This window comes from Phyllostomus hastatus, unplaced genomic scaffold (assembly GCF_019186645.2).
Source record: "Phyllostomus hastatus isolate PE091 unplaced genomic scaffold, TTU_PhHast_1.1 phas_contig_399, whole genome shotgun sequence".
Lineage (NCBI taxonomy): Eukaryota > Metazoa > Chordata > Mammalia > Chiroptera > Phyllostomidae > Phyllostomus > Phyllostomus hastatus.
In genome coordinates this window covers 661,015-676,102 of record NW_025333871.1, presented here as the reverse complement: position 1 = coordinate 676,102, position 15,088 = coordinate 661,015, and the positions used below count along the sequence as shown (strand labels likewise).

The following is a 15,088-nucleotide window of genomic DNA, read 5'->3' as shown; positions in this document are numbered from 1 at the left end:
ATGGTATGATCTACCTCCTGGAAGAGGAAAGAGCTACCTAAAGTATTTGTAATTCTTCTGGGAGAGATTTGTCTCCACCCACCGACACAGCTTTATTTATTTAGTCATTTATGTATGTCAGTATGGACTCATACTAAGTTTCTTAAGGCTAAAATATACTCAGTGTGACATTTTATTATATTTCTTAGCCGTGGTTTCTTCTATATACCAGTTTATTATGCAATTATTTTTTCATTTATACATTGTATTTTAATTGTTCATAAAGCCCAAAACCATAGGTTACAAATGCATATTAGTTTTTTGACAATAAAATGATATATTTTAACACAGCCTATTTTGTATAGTAAAAACTATTTTACTTTTTTTGCCTTTAAAAGTTGCCTTGTTTTAAGAAATTTTCTACATGTTAAGTAAAAAACATTGCCAACGAGTATATTAGTACTTCCAATATTGAATTAATTGGGTATTACCTTGCATTGAATTTTTGCAACTACTCATCTTATAAATTCAATATTGTTACTCAGACCCATGTTCTGAATTCTTCACTTTGGAAAAAAATATGTATGGTGACAACGTAGAATAATGAAAAGAATGTTATCAAACATAGTATAAATAAACAGCTACATAAATATGAAAATAGCCCCTTTTCTTGACTTCAAGTGTAGCTTTCTGCCTTAAATTTTACCAAAAATCAAAGGGGCTGCAAGATGTAACAGTTGCTGGCTGATCTGCGCAGGGCACTATTACAACTGAGTTCTAGGGAGATCCGAAGGTGACCCGTGCTCCTAGATAAGCAAACGGCCATGGGTACTTTGCAGTTTGGGTTATAATCCAATGCTACATGTTCACTTAGACCATTGGGACCTCTTTTGGGATGGCTCCTGTGTCTTTTTGACATGGTTCATCCTTTCCTTTTCTGTACTTTCTGGAACTACAAGAAGCTCTGGGCTCAGTTGGTAATATTTACCCCTCCCCCCTGCTCCAGAATCAGCCATTTCTCCATGAAGCCCTGGTTCCTCTTATTGGAGAATGGTATGGGAAAGCAAGGTCTGGGTCTGGGGGCATATCTCCAATTTTAGTAATTAATGCCAACAGTTCTAAAGTGGTTTTACTGATTTGTACTTCAATTCTATATACCAGATTTTCAATAAACATTTTGCTGGCTTGGGTTTAACTGTTGTGTCTGAATTCTTATGGACGAGAAGTTATAATTTTAACATCATTAACAAATATCTCCTAATGTACATCCTGATTCCTAATCATTTCCCTTATTGTGCCCAAGCTGGCAAGTGTTTCCTCTCCTACGGTGTGATGAATATTCTCTGCTATTGTTCCCCTTCTGGTTTGAAGTATTAATGACTTATTGACATTATATCTGAGATTTATTCTGTGAGGCTACTAATTAATTTTTACCTGGCTAGTTTACAAATTGTCCTAATAATCTGCACTGAATGCTTCCTTTCCCAATTAGGGTATTTCTTCTATTTTACACTAAAATCTCTTGGGAATGCCTTTTTCCAAGCTATCTACTCTGTCTTTCTGTTTTGTTTATTATGGTAGTATCATAGAGAAGGATTTTGTGAGTTGTACACTCAGTAGTAAAGGGTAGGGCTTTGGAAGTGGTTTCAGCTGGGCACAGTTTGCTGCCTAGGGAACACTTGGCACTATCTAAAGACATTTTGTTTGTCACAACTACAGGAGATTGAGGATTCTAATAGTCTCTGGTGGGTATGGGCCCACCAGGAATGCTGCCAAACACGGCACAGGGCACTTACAGTGTCCCCCAAATAAATAGCCCTGCTGGTGTGGCTCAGCGGATTGAGCGCCCTCCTGTGGACTGAAAGGTCACCTGTTCAATTCCCAGTCAGGGCACATGCCTGGATTGCAGGTTGTGGGCCAGGTCCCCAGTTGGGATTGTATGAGAGGCAACCAATTGATGTATGTCTAACACATCGATGTTTCTCTCTCTCTTTTCTCCCTCCCTTTCTGTCTCTCTAAAATAAATAAATACAAATTAAAAAGAAGAGAATTATCTGGCAAGAAAATGTTAGTAGTGGCAAGGTTGAGAAGCAGCTATAGGAGATCCTATTACAACAACTGGGAAAAGAAATTAGGCAGGAGCATATGAAAGGGTGGGAATGTCCTGTTTCCTAGATAAAATGCCACTTCCTCAAGACCTTCTCATCTCTATACTCTATAGAAAAGAAGCCCTCCCCTTAGAACCACTAGAGCTCAGAAAATGGCCATTTTATTAGGTTGGCCAAAAAATTTGTTTAGTTTTTTCTGTACAGTGGCTCTAGTAATGCTTAGCTGTCTTTAACATCATTTGAAACAATTTTGTTGGATTGTATTGTGACAGCTGTCATATCAGTGTGCATTAAAAAAATCAAAATCATTGAATTTTTGTGCAGCCATTTCAATATTGAAGATGGAAAAAGATGCACAACATTTTTGGTGTATTATGCTTTATTATTTTAAGAAAGGTAAAAATGCATCTGAAATGCAAAAAAGAAAGATTTGTGTAGTGTATGAAGAAGGTGCTGTGAAAACGTGTCAGAAGTGGTTTGTGAAGTTTCTTGGTACTTTTGACATTTTGGTCAAATAATTCTTTGCTATGGGGCTGTCTTATGCGTTAGAAGATGTGTAGCAGCACCCCTGGCCTCTGCCCACTAGAAGTCAATAGAAGGAGACAACCAACGTACTCAATGTCCAAATCAATCAAGTTATTGGTAAACATGAAAAATATCTTTTATTTTATGGAAAAAAACGTGCAGACTTTTTGGCCAACCCAATGTATGTAGAGGTGTTTCTCTTCCGTTAGCCCTGTGTTCAGCACAGAGCTACGGTATCACAGACTACGGCTACACAGGTTTCACTTAATTCTGAATTCCCAGTGCCTAGGAAAATAAGGTGAAATTAAAAGTACCTACTAGAGACTTGTCTGGTATGGCACAGTGGATTGAACACCAGCCTGCAAACCAAAGGGTCGCCTGTTTGACTACCAGTCAGTGCACATGCCTGGGCTGTGGGCCAGGTAGGTTCCTAGCAGGGGGCACATGAGAGACAACCACACATTGATGTTTCTTTCCCTCTCTATCTCCTTCCCTTCTGTTCTCTAAAAATAAATAAAATCTTTTAAAAATGTGTATCTAGTACAAAGAGAAGGAACTTTGTAGTTGTATAGGATACTTGTCAACTCTGGGCAAGTACTTTAATTTCCCAGTCCTTATATCTGTAAATATGGATAAGACTGAACCATCATGACTATTTTTAAGACTATAGAAAATTTTAATAAAGAATGTTTCACAGTAGATCCTCCACAAATATGGGCATTATTACCATGTGCTAAATGACTAAATTATTTTGAGCAAATATGCTTTAATTGTTACAGGTGGTAAAAATTCATGTAAATAAACTTGTGAATTGAAATCCATCCTTTCAGACCATGAGTTCATATTTGGTTTAGGACATTTTGAAATTTAGGACTGCCTTCCACAAGATGAGCAATACTGCACAACTGTTACTCTCCTCCCAAAAATATAAACAAAAGAAGACTACAAAATGAAACAAATGCCCTCAAGTATAGCATAAAACCTTTGGGAAGGAGGCCAGAATATATTGTACTTTCCATCAGAATTGTGGATATCATGTAGTAGAAACCCAGTAGTATTCAGAACCATATAGATACTGGCTCAAAGAGACACACAGAAAGGCAGGAGGAAAATGAAGAAAGCAGAGGATTATGAGAGTCAAGGGGAGAGAGAATATCAAGAATTGAGGCATTGTTAAAATAGTGTTATTATACATATGGCACCCTGTAAAATAGGTGCATGTGTCAGCGTCTGATCCTTACACAGATAGGTACTGTTATTTTTCCTGCTTACAGGTATGAAAATTGAATCCAAGAATGCGTATTGGGTTTTGCAACAAGGTGGTAATCTGTACGATTTATCTCAGTGGAAGTTTGGTCATGAAAATTAGATTGCAGTGGATTGAGGAGGTATAGTTAGTAAAATATAGAAAACTCTGAAGAAGTTTGTGAAGATGAAGGGAGTGTGGAGTAAAGGGAACATTTGTAGAGGACTAAAGTACATTTGGGAAGTTTAAATGTTAATGGGAGGACTTACTGGATTTGGAGAAATTGTAGATAGAGGAGAGAGATTATAAACAGATTAAATCCCTTAATAATTGGATCCTGAGGCAATTCAGATCACAGGTAGAGGGATAGGCCCACACAGAGTGATATCTGTGGATTTCTAGGCAGGAAGTTGAGGGTGTTGTGTTCTATGTCTCATTTTCCCTCACCATAGTCTGTATGTCTTGGGGAAATTTCAGTGTTCCTTTGAAGTTTCCTCAAATTTACTCCTTTTTCTTCTTTTTAAAAAATATTTATTTTTGGAGAGAGGGGAAGGAAAGGAGAAAGAGAGGGAGAGAAACATCAATGTGTGGTTGCCTCTTAAGCACCCCATGCTGGGGACCTGGCCTACAACCCAGGCATGTGCCCTGACTGGGACTTGAACTTGTGACCCTTTGGTTTAAGGGCCAGCACTCAATCCACTGAGCCACACCAGCCAGGGCTTCTTTTGCTGCTGCTGTTGCTGCTGCTGCTTCTTCCTTCTTCCTTTCTTCTTCTTCTTCTCCTCTCTTCTCCTTCTTTCTTTTTCTTTCTTCACTATGAAACCTGTTTTGGTTAGATCCTAGTCTATAATCTAGAATAATTCTGCAGTACAGTTAAAACAAAAAGCAAACCAAGCACCCCCTCACCCCCCACACAAAAAACAACTGATATCTCACCAGTTACCTTGGGATATAATCCTGATTTACTTTATAGTTTTGACATAATTCACCTTTTGTTTAAGAAGTAAAATCTTGCTTTGGTACCTTTTATCCACTTATTTTTTTAAATATATTTTATTGATTATGCTATTACAGTTGTCCCATTTCCCCCCCTTCACTCCCCTCCACTCTGCACACCCTCTCCCACCCACATTCCCCCCTTTAGTTCATGTCCATGTGTCATAAGTTCTTTAGCTTCTATATTTCCCATACTATTCTTGTCCTCCCTGTGTCTATTTTCTACCTACCATCTAAGCTACTTATTCTCCATACCTTTTCCCCCTCTCTCCTCCTCCCACTCCCCTGTTGCTAAACCTCCATGTGATCTCCATTTCTGTGGTTCTGTTCCTGTTGTAGTTGTTTGCTTAGTTTCTTGTTTTTATTTTTGTTTTAGGTGTGGTTGTTAATAATTGTGAGTTTGCTGTCATTTTACTATACATGTTTTTATCTTCTTTTTCTTAGATAAGTCCCTTTAACATTTCATAAAATAAGGGCTTGTTGATGATGAACTCCTTTAACTTGACCTTATCTGAGAAACACTTTATGTGCCCTTCCATTCTAAATTAAAGCTTTGCTGGATGCCCTGGCTGGTGTAGTTCAGTGGATTGAGCATGGGCTGCGAACCAAAGCATCGCAGGTTCGATTCCCAGCATGCCTGGGTTGCAGGCCATGGCTCCCAGCAACTGCACATTGACGTTTCTCTCTCTCTCCCTCCCTTCCCTCTCTAAAAATAAATAAATAAAATCTTAAAAAAACTCATGAAAGAAAGAAAGAAAAAGAAAGCAAGCTTTGCTAGATAGAGCAATCTGGGATATAGGTCCTCACCTTTCATGACTTGGAATATTTCTTTCCAGCCCCTTTTTGCCTGCAAGGTCTCTTTTGAGAAATCAGCTGACAGTCTGATGGGAACTCCTTTGTAGGTCTGTCTCCTTATCTCTTGTTGCTTCTAGGATTCTCTCCTTCATTTTTACCTTGGCTAATGTAATTATGATGTGCCTTGGTGTGTTCCTCCTTGGGTCCAACTTCTTTGGGACTCTCTGAGCTTCCTGGACTTCCTGGAAGTCTATTTCTTTTCCCAGAATGGGGAAGTTCTCCTTTATTATTTGTCCAAATAAGTTTTCCACTTGTTGCTCTTCCTCTTCTCCTTCTGGTACCCCTATAATTCGGGTGTTGGATCGTTTAAAAATGTCCTGGAGGTTCCTAAGCCTCTCCTCATTTTTTCGAATTCTTGTTTCTTCATTCTTTTCTGTTTGGTTGGTTGTTTCTTCCTTCTGGTCCACTCCATTGATGTGAGACCCAGCTTTCATTCCATCACTGTTTGTTCCCTGTGCATTTTTCTTCATTTCACTTATTGTAGCCTTCATTTTTTCATCTAATTTGCGACCAAAATCAACCAATTCTGTGAGCTTCCTGATCACCAGTGCTTTGAACTGTGCATCTGATAGGTTGGCTATCTCTTAGTCACTTAAAAGTACTGATTGTGAGGCTTTCAATTCTGTTTGAGCCATCTTTTTTTTCCTTTGGTCTGGTTGTGCCTGTTATGTGTGAGGGGCGGAGCCTTAGGTGTTCACCAGGGCAGGGCACCCCAGTCGCTGGGTTGTGATGTTGTATGTGGGGGTGGGGTTGAGAGGGAACAATGGCGCTTGCTCCATTCTCTATCAGACCTCAGTCCCTTCCACTGCTTCCCCTGAGCAAACTGGTCCCCTCTGGTGCCAGTGCCCATGTGGGTGGGCTTGTGCACTCCATGGGACTTTCCAAGGACCTCTCCTGTGAGGCTGGGAGTCTCTCCCTGCACCTCAACTCCCACAGGTGTTTTCAATTAGTGTCCCAAGGCTCTATTCCCTCCTCCTCCACCCCTCCACCCCTCCTACCAATCTGGATGAATGGGTGTATTTTAACTTCTTGGTTGTCCAACTTCCATACAGTTCAATTTTCTGTCAGTTCTGGTTGTTATTCTGTTTCTAAGTTGTTGTCCCTATCTTGGTTATGCGAGGAGGCACAGTGTGGCTACCTATGCCTCCATCTTGGCTGGAAGTCCTGGTACATTTTTTTATTTCCCCATGAAACTCTTCCAATCTCATTGGCAAGTATAGAGGGAGGCATTATGAAAGACTAGAAAGGGGTTTAGAGAAAGATCTAAGTTAAGCTGCAGCTGTACTACTTACTAGCTCTGTCTCTTTAGGTCTGTCACTGAACAGGAGATAAGGAACTTGAAGATATGGTTTAAGTGATTAAGTGGAGTACCCAGTGCTGAATAGGAAATTGAATAAGATTCTTAAGATGGCAGATAAGTAAGAGGAAAGCACAGGACTCAGAAGACTAGGATTTGGTAGTGTTTGGAGAACTGTCACAATGGGATTAAGGGCATGCAACTGCTCAGTAAACTGGAAGATTATTAGTAGAGAATGGGTTATGGGACTTTGGAGTTTAAGATTTTGAGTAGTTGTTGATAAAGTCTGAAGTGAGCCTCAGAGTGAAGTGCTGGAATAAAATAAGGTCATGGGAGTTAAGGTCAAGGATGTGAGAGAGTGATGTTTCAGATGGGCTTTAACTTTGAATTTACTCAGAATTGTAGTCGGGAGTGGAGGTGAAAGGAGCTTGTGAGCTAGGAGCACAGACCCACAGTGACTTCATATGGGTTTGTGACCAGAGATGACATGCCAAGAAGAGGTAGATGGTAGCATTTTTCAGATGCATGTGCTTCTGGAGTATTGATGTGTTCGGTTGGGGTACAACAACAATGTTTTATAGGCTGAGATATATGTTGAGTGTTGGTGAGGGGAAAAGGGATGAGGAAAGTTGCCAATGCTTAGAAGGATCCTGTTCCATGCCAGGTGATACATGCACTTTATCTGATTTAATTTATACCACAGCCCTCTGTGGTTGCCTCTGATATCCTCACTTTGCAGAGGAGCAAACTGAGGCTCAGAGAGATGAGTTGTCTTTATTTCTTACAGCTCATACATGGTGGGACTGGGAGTAGTAACTCTTAGGAAGGTGGAAGGAATATACAGTGGCCTATATTAGAGGAATGTTTTTGTGATGGAAAATGTATTACAGAGTACACTAAGCACTGAGCAGAATATAGTGAGCTTCAACATGTTTTTGTTGAATTAATCTATATTTTTACAGGTATTTCATTTCCTAATGTTTTCCACAGGTCCCATGTGTTCCAGTTGTTTTTCCTACCGAAGCCTGAATATTGATGCAAACACAAGATGACAGATTCATCGTCGTCTTCCTTCTTTCCGGAGTTTGGGCTGCTCCTGTGCTTGGAGGAGTTAAACAAAGAAGAATTACATAAATTCAAGTTCCTCCTAAAGAATGAGATCACGGGGCCTGGGTACTGCAGGATACCCTGGGCTGAGGTGAAGAAGGCCAAGCGGGAGGACCTGGCTAACATGATGAACAAGCATTATCCAGGAGAGCAGGCCTTGGATGTGGCTCTCAAAATCTTTGACAAGATGAACCTGAAGGACCTGTGTGAGAGAGTAAAACCAGAGATCAACTGTGAGTGATGCTGGGAACATACCTGGGGAGAGGAGGAAGGAAGTACTTCCTGGAGCCTGCTGGGATGATTCCATGAAAGGGCTTTAGAGATTACACCATTCTGTGGGACACAAGCTCCATGGTGGTCAAGTACACTGGGAGCTTGTTGGATCATTTGAGAAATGCTGAAAAGGCAGGAAAGTTTTTAGTACTGTTACCCAGCCTGGCTGATTAATTTTGGGTAATTCATCCATTTGGTATCAATTAGCATGATGAAAGCAACTGTGATAAGAATTAGGCTAAATTTTAAGGGATCTCAAATATGATTTAAATCTTTGCTGAAATATGAGGAAAGGACAAAAAAATCATTACGGGACATAAGCCAAGTCAGTATTTTTAGTCATTCCCAAGTATGAAATACTGCAGAAGTCTAAAATTCCTTATTCATATTTCCTTTGAGCCTTATCATATCACTGTGACGTCCACACAGATGATAAAACTGAGGTTTAGACTAGACCACTTGCCCCGTTAGAGGGTGGGGGTCCTACTTCGGTATTGTTTATAATCACATCACTCTTCCCTCAGCTAAACTGGTGCAGTGGGAGGCTCTCTGTTGACTCTAGTTTTCTTAAACCCTGATGGTCATAGAATTGGACAACTAAGGGTAGGTAACTCTGGCCCCTGTTCTGGCTATTACCAAAGTTCTCCTTGTTTTTGTAATCTCATGATCCTGTTGGAACCTGTTTCAGGGGCTGCCCAGACCATGGGACCAGAGGACACCTGGGCTGGAGAGACGCAAGGTGACCAGGGCCAGGAGGGTAAGTAGATGGGCTTTTGTTAGATTTGGGAGGACTGTGAGTTTATGAAGCATGATGGGGTTTGTGTGCAGGGTGCTTTTGTTTAACTTGTTAACTTCAAATATCCTACCTATTTGCTGATTATCTTCCAAAAAGACTCAACAAAACCTCTCTGGCCAAAGTCAAAGTCAGAGCCATGTTGATTCATGGCCTCAAGAGGATGGTATTTGGGAATGCCCAATCAGTGATGAAAGTCTAATGAACAAAGGTATATTCATGTCTAGGTTGTATGGACTAGAGAGTCTCTGAGTTGACAGGGACTGTGTGTAGCTTATCATATTTATTCCCTTCCTTTAGAAGTAATGCTATAGTTGAGTTCATAGGATGGTGACTGACTAGTCCATATAAAAAGTAATTCCTAGCCCTTGCTGGTGTGGCTTAGTGAGTTGAGTGCCGACCTGTGACCTAAAGGGTTGCCTATTCAATTATCGGTCAGGACACATACCTGAGTTATGGAGGTGTTAGTAGGGGGTGCGCAAGAGGCATCCACACATTGATGTTTCCCTTTCTTTTTCCCTCCCTTCCCCTCTCTCTAAAAATAAATAAAAATAAAGTAATTCCCAGAATCAGGTCTTCTCAGTCTTAGTTCAATCCCATTTCCATTCCCCCTACTTTGTTTTGAATTCTATATAGTTGAATTCCAGCTTCTGTAAATAGAATTACAGTACAGAGAAAACTGGAGCAGGTGAAAAAGCTTTATTCTTAATTCAGCAATGCTGGTTTCTAACAGGCCACACTTATTCATTAAAGAAATAATCAAGAACTTGCTTCACTTCAAGGACTAACAAATAAAAATTGCTTATTGTATTAAATGATCCTGAAGATGATTTCCCACTTTGATCTTAATTTCTGACTCAGTATAAGGCAATTTATTTTTGTGGTATATAACTGGCCACAAATTTAAGAAACCAAGGTTCCATCCCCATAGAAATTTACTGTTAGAAAATTTGGAATACAATTAAAAGTAAACAAGGAAAGTAAAAATTATCGTTACTTCTTTTAAGTACTGCACTGTACTAGATATTATACCATATAGAATACCTAGTACCATAAGTTCTCTTTGAGGGTAATTGACCACAATTTAGTGGGATATGAACTATGTTAGATGTTTGTACTGAGTGCCCTAGTAGAACAAACAGAAAATTACAGTCTTTTTTTTTAAGATTTTTATTTATTTATTTTTAGAGAGGGAAAGGAGGGAGATAGAGAGAGAGAAACATCAATGTGCAGTTGCTGGGGGCCGTGGTCTGCAACCCAGGCATGTACCCTGGCTGGGAATCGAACCTGCAACACTTTGGTTCACAGCCCGCGCTCAATCCACTGAGCTACACCAGCCAGGAAATTACAGTCTTCTATCTGGAGAGAATTGGTTCCAGGACTCTTCTGTGGGTGCTCAAGTCATATATAAAATGGTGTAGAACAGTGTGTATAGTCAGCCCTCCACATCCACACATGCCCAACTATATATCAAAAATACTGTTTTCAGTCCACCATTGGTTGCCTCTGTGGATGCAAAACCCAGGGATATGGAGGGCCAACGGAATATTATAGAAAAAAATCCACGTGTAAATAACCCATGCAGATCAAACCTGTGTTGTTCAATGGGCAACTGTGTTTACTTTAAAAAAATTAAATAATGATAGCTTGTGGTATGTGCTATGAAAGAAAAATAGTCTGTGTTTTGAGAATATATGAAAGAGAGTATATATGAGTGCCTTCTGGCATTGAGGTTCAGAGAAGGCTTCCTTCCTGAGATAGTGACATTTAACTGAGATCTAAAGATGGCATCAGGATTAACTAACTAAAGATGAAATTGTAGTTAAATTCTGCTTGGACATTTAAGAATTTTTTTCTTCTCTCTGTATAATTTTGTTAACCAGTGTCACCCCAATAAATTCAATAAAAACAAATAAAATGAAAGGAAAAATATTCTTCAGGCTAGGTTTCAATGTTCATTTCTATCAGTGTTTTACTTGTATAAAGTGGATTATTTGGATCCGTAACTTTGTTTCTGTCTTCAGGTCCTCTCTGGCTATCATTGTTAATTGTGGCCTGCGTGCCTTTTAAATCTGGATGTGACCATGTTCTACATATATACCATCTTTTTCCTCTGTGGAGAAAAGTATAATATTTCTGGAATGGAATTAATTTTTATTTTCCATCACAAACATCAGAAAGAAAGATTTTTCTGTATTGCCAGTTCTTTTTTTCAATTTCTAATGTATGTTTTAAATCTACAGGAATATTTTTGTTTGTTTTTTCTTACCTAAACCAGCTGTACTTTGATTTCAGCCTATTTCACTTCTTGTTCCTAAGTCCAAGTCCAGTATTCTGAACATTGCAAATCATAGAATTGTTTTGATCATGTGTATCTTTGTTTTGTTCTTGCTTTTTTTCTGACTTAGGTGATGGAACAGACTATAGAATTCAAATACAGGAACAATTTGGCCTCACACGGGGCAGTAAGTGTTTGCTTGGAGAACCTAGAAATTTCCATCATGAAATTGCTGGGGAAGGTAGAGAACTGTTGGAACATTTGTTCGATGTGGATGTCAGTACCGGTGAGCAGCCACAGACAGTGGTGCTTCAGGGGGCTGCTGGAGTTGGGAAAACCACCTTGGTGAGAAAGGCCATGTTAGACTGGTCCCAGGGCAATCTCTATCAGCAGAAGTTTACCTATATTTTTTATCTGAACGCAAGAGAAATTAACCAGTGGAGAGAAAGAAGCTTTGTTCAAATGATATCAAAGAACTGGCCCAGCACAGAAGGCCCCATTGAAAGGATTATGTCCCAGCCAAATAGTCTGCTTTTTATAATTGATAGTTTTGATGAACTGAACTTCTCCTTTGAGGAACCTGAGTTTGCGCTGTGTGAAGACTGGACCCAGGTGCATCCAGTGTCCTTCCTCATGAGTAGTTTGCTGAGGAAAGTGATGCTTCCTGAGTCATCCTTATTGGTGACAACAAGACTCACAGCTTGCAAGAAACTAAAGCCCTTGTTGAAGAGTCAGCGTTCTGTGGAGCTACTAGGTATGTCTGAGGATGCAAGAGAGGAATATATTTACCAGTTTTTTGAAGATAAGAAGTGGGCCTTGCAAGTATTGCATTTACTAAAAAACAATGAGGTGCTTTTTAGCATGTGCAAAGTCCCCATGTTGTGCCGGGCCATTTGTACTTGTCTGGAGCAGCAAATGGAGAAAGGTGATGATGTCACATTAACCTGCAAAACCACCACGGCTCTGTTTACCTGCTATGTCTCTGACTTGTTCACTCTTGTAGATGGAAGCTGTTCTAGTCTACCCAACCAAACCCAACTGAGGAGCCTGTGCCACTTGGCTGCCAAAGGAGTGTGCACTATGACACATGTGTTTTACAGGGAAAACCTCAGAAAGCATGGGTTAACGAAATCTGATGTCTCAATTTTTCTGGCCATGAATATTCTTCAGAAGGACTCGGATTATGAAAATTGCTATGAGTTCACCCACCTACACATTCAGGAGTTTTTTGCAGCTTTGTTGTATATATTGGAAGACAGCTGGGGACCCATGGACCATTCCTCTCAGTCTTTTGCAGACTTGAAGCTGTTACTGGAAAGCAGCAGTTATAAAGACCCTCATTTGATACAGATGAAATGTTTTTTGTTTGGCCTTTTGAATGAAGATCGAGTAAAACAACTGGAGGAAACTTTGAACTGTAAAATGTCCCTGGAGATAAAAGAGAAGATACTTCAGGGGATGGAAATATTAGGAAACAGTGACTATTTCCCATCACAGCTGGGATGTCTGGAGTTGTTTCACTGTCTGTATGAGACTCAAGATGAAGCATTTACAGGCCAGGCAATGAGATATTTCCAAAAGGTTGTCATTAAGATCTGCAGGAAAATCCACTTGCTTGTGTCTGCATTCTGCCTTAAGCATTGCCAGTGTTTGCAGACCATTAAACTGTGTGTAACCGAGGTATTTGAGAAGAAGACGTTAAACTCAAGCCACCCAGCTGAATTTTGGTAAGTGTGCTAGGTCATTCCCCAGAAGTGCCCTGTCGGGGAGTGAAGGGAAGTAGATTTTGTCAGGGGGAGGGGAGTTGTTAGCTGAGGTCCCAGGATGACCTTTCAGAGTTGCCCCACCTTGAGAAATGGAGGCCAGGCAGGGAAGCCCCTCTTGACCAGTCATGGCTACTGGTAAGGAATGGGCAAAAACTTGTCTCGAGTGGCTCCTTGGCTTGAGGGTAATCCCAGTAGAGGGACTTGGCTGAGAGCTGTTTGTTGTGAACATGCTCAACAACTGGGGAACCAGTGCTTCAGTCCCCAAGGAGGGCTGTGGCATACCATAAACTTATATCCTCTGTCCTACACCTATAAAACTTGCAAAAACAATGCCCTCTGGAAGAATAGGGGCCAGGAATTTCTTGAGGGACCTAGTGTACATAGGTATCTCTCTGGGCTATGTTCCACGGTCTTCTACTGACCTAGCTTTGTATGAAAGGTCTCAGCCCTTTAACACCTAACTGTTGAGAGTGAGATGTAGGTAAGAAGTAGTAGGTGCTAAATGAGTATTTTGAAAGAATAAATGAATCTTCAGCATTTTATGCTTATTATTATTATACCCTCTCCTCTTCCTCAAGTTGCCTTTTCTGACTTTACCCATCTAAGTCTGGGGGAAGAATTGAACTATGGAATTAGTTCTAGATTTAACTGAAATTCATTGAGGGCTTACTATATGATATATAGAGTGCACAGGATATTGAACATATCCAATTTAAGTCTGGTCAAAACCACATTTCAATTTATTTTTAAGACTGGAAAGCTGAGATTCAGGGAAGTTCCCCTAGAAAGTAAGTATACAATCATTGATTTAAGCACACATGAAATAATACCTAAGATTTGCTTCACATATATGTTATAGTCTTCTAAGTCCCAAGTCATTTAGTCTCCTAAAGATCCTAGGTGGATGCTCCTATTTCCATTTTACTTGTAAAAAACTGAGGTAACAAGAAGGTGTGAAACTTGATGGAGGTCACACATGTGATTGTAAGTCCTTAGTTTTCCAACTACTCAAACTGTCTCATTGCTGTGACATACAATCGCAGCATTCCTCTTGCAAGAATACATTTCATTTCTCTCTGAACTGTGGGAGTAGGGATTGTCAGCTGGAATGCTATGTCCCCCACTTTAGTGTCCTGGGGAAGTTGAAAGTAATCTTCAGTCAATTTTCTGGATTCTGATTTCATAGTTCTATCTAAAGAAGACAGAACCGAGCCCAGGGCATTAGAATGTACTTTATGCCTAATAATAAATGTTATGAAGGCATTCTGGGCACTATCTAGTCAGTCTTCATGCTACCTTATCCTCACCTCTCTTGTAGTGTTATCTGGTACTAGAGTTGGCATTGTTGCTAAAATTAAGAGTCTGAGAACCCAGTGTTTTAAAAGGAACATTATGGGTGAGCTTGGTCTCTTCTGCAACCTAACTACATTGTAAACTTAATGGCAGGATGTCTATCTTGTTCACTATTTTACCCATAATATTTGTACCTTGTAAGCACTTGAATGTTTGAATGAATAACTTATTGCCTAGTTTCCTCAAATTTAACACCTCAGGATGTAGGGGACACTACTTTGCAATGTCATTCATTCCAATTTAAGTAAGGTATGGGCGGGGGGCAGTGTTTATTGAATAGTGAAGGGGATCAGGATATGCCTCTCCAAAATGTGCCACTTTGGTAAGAATTATTTTGAGTTAAGATGTTTGAGTTCCTTAAATCTTTCACCTACCTAAAAGCCGAGCTTCCCAAAGGTACTCAGCTGCCATCAGTCTTCCCAAGAGCAGCTCTCATCTCTTCTTGGAGACAGAAGTTGGCACGACACCCAGACAGACATGGTCATAAACTGTCATGTCTCCCATCTGGCCTC

At 40.1% G+C, this 15,088-nt stretch overlaps 1 protein-coding gene across 5 annotated transcripts in view; it reads left to right on the top strand.

Annotated features, from left to right (window-relative positions):
- Nucleotides 1–15,088, top strand: part of NLRP14 (NLR family pyrin domain containing 14) — a 55,067-nt gene that overhangs the window by 3,292 nt on the left and 36,687 nt on the right. For all 5 annotated transcript variants that reach the window (XM_045842490.1, XM_045842487.1, XM_045842486.1 and 2 more), the window contains exons 2-4: nt 7,997–8,346; nt 9,075–9,143; nt 11,588–13,184. In XM_045842490.1, the coding sequence (XP_045698446.1) occupies nt 8,055–8,346; nt 9,075–9,143; nt 11,588–13,184 (1,958 nt within the window). In that variant the 5' untranslated portion in view covers nt 7,997–8,054. The remainder of the gene's footprint in view (nt 1–7,996; nt 8,347–9,074; nt 9,144–11,587; nt 13,185–15,088) is intronic.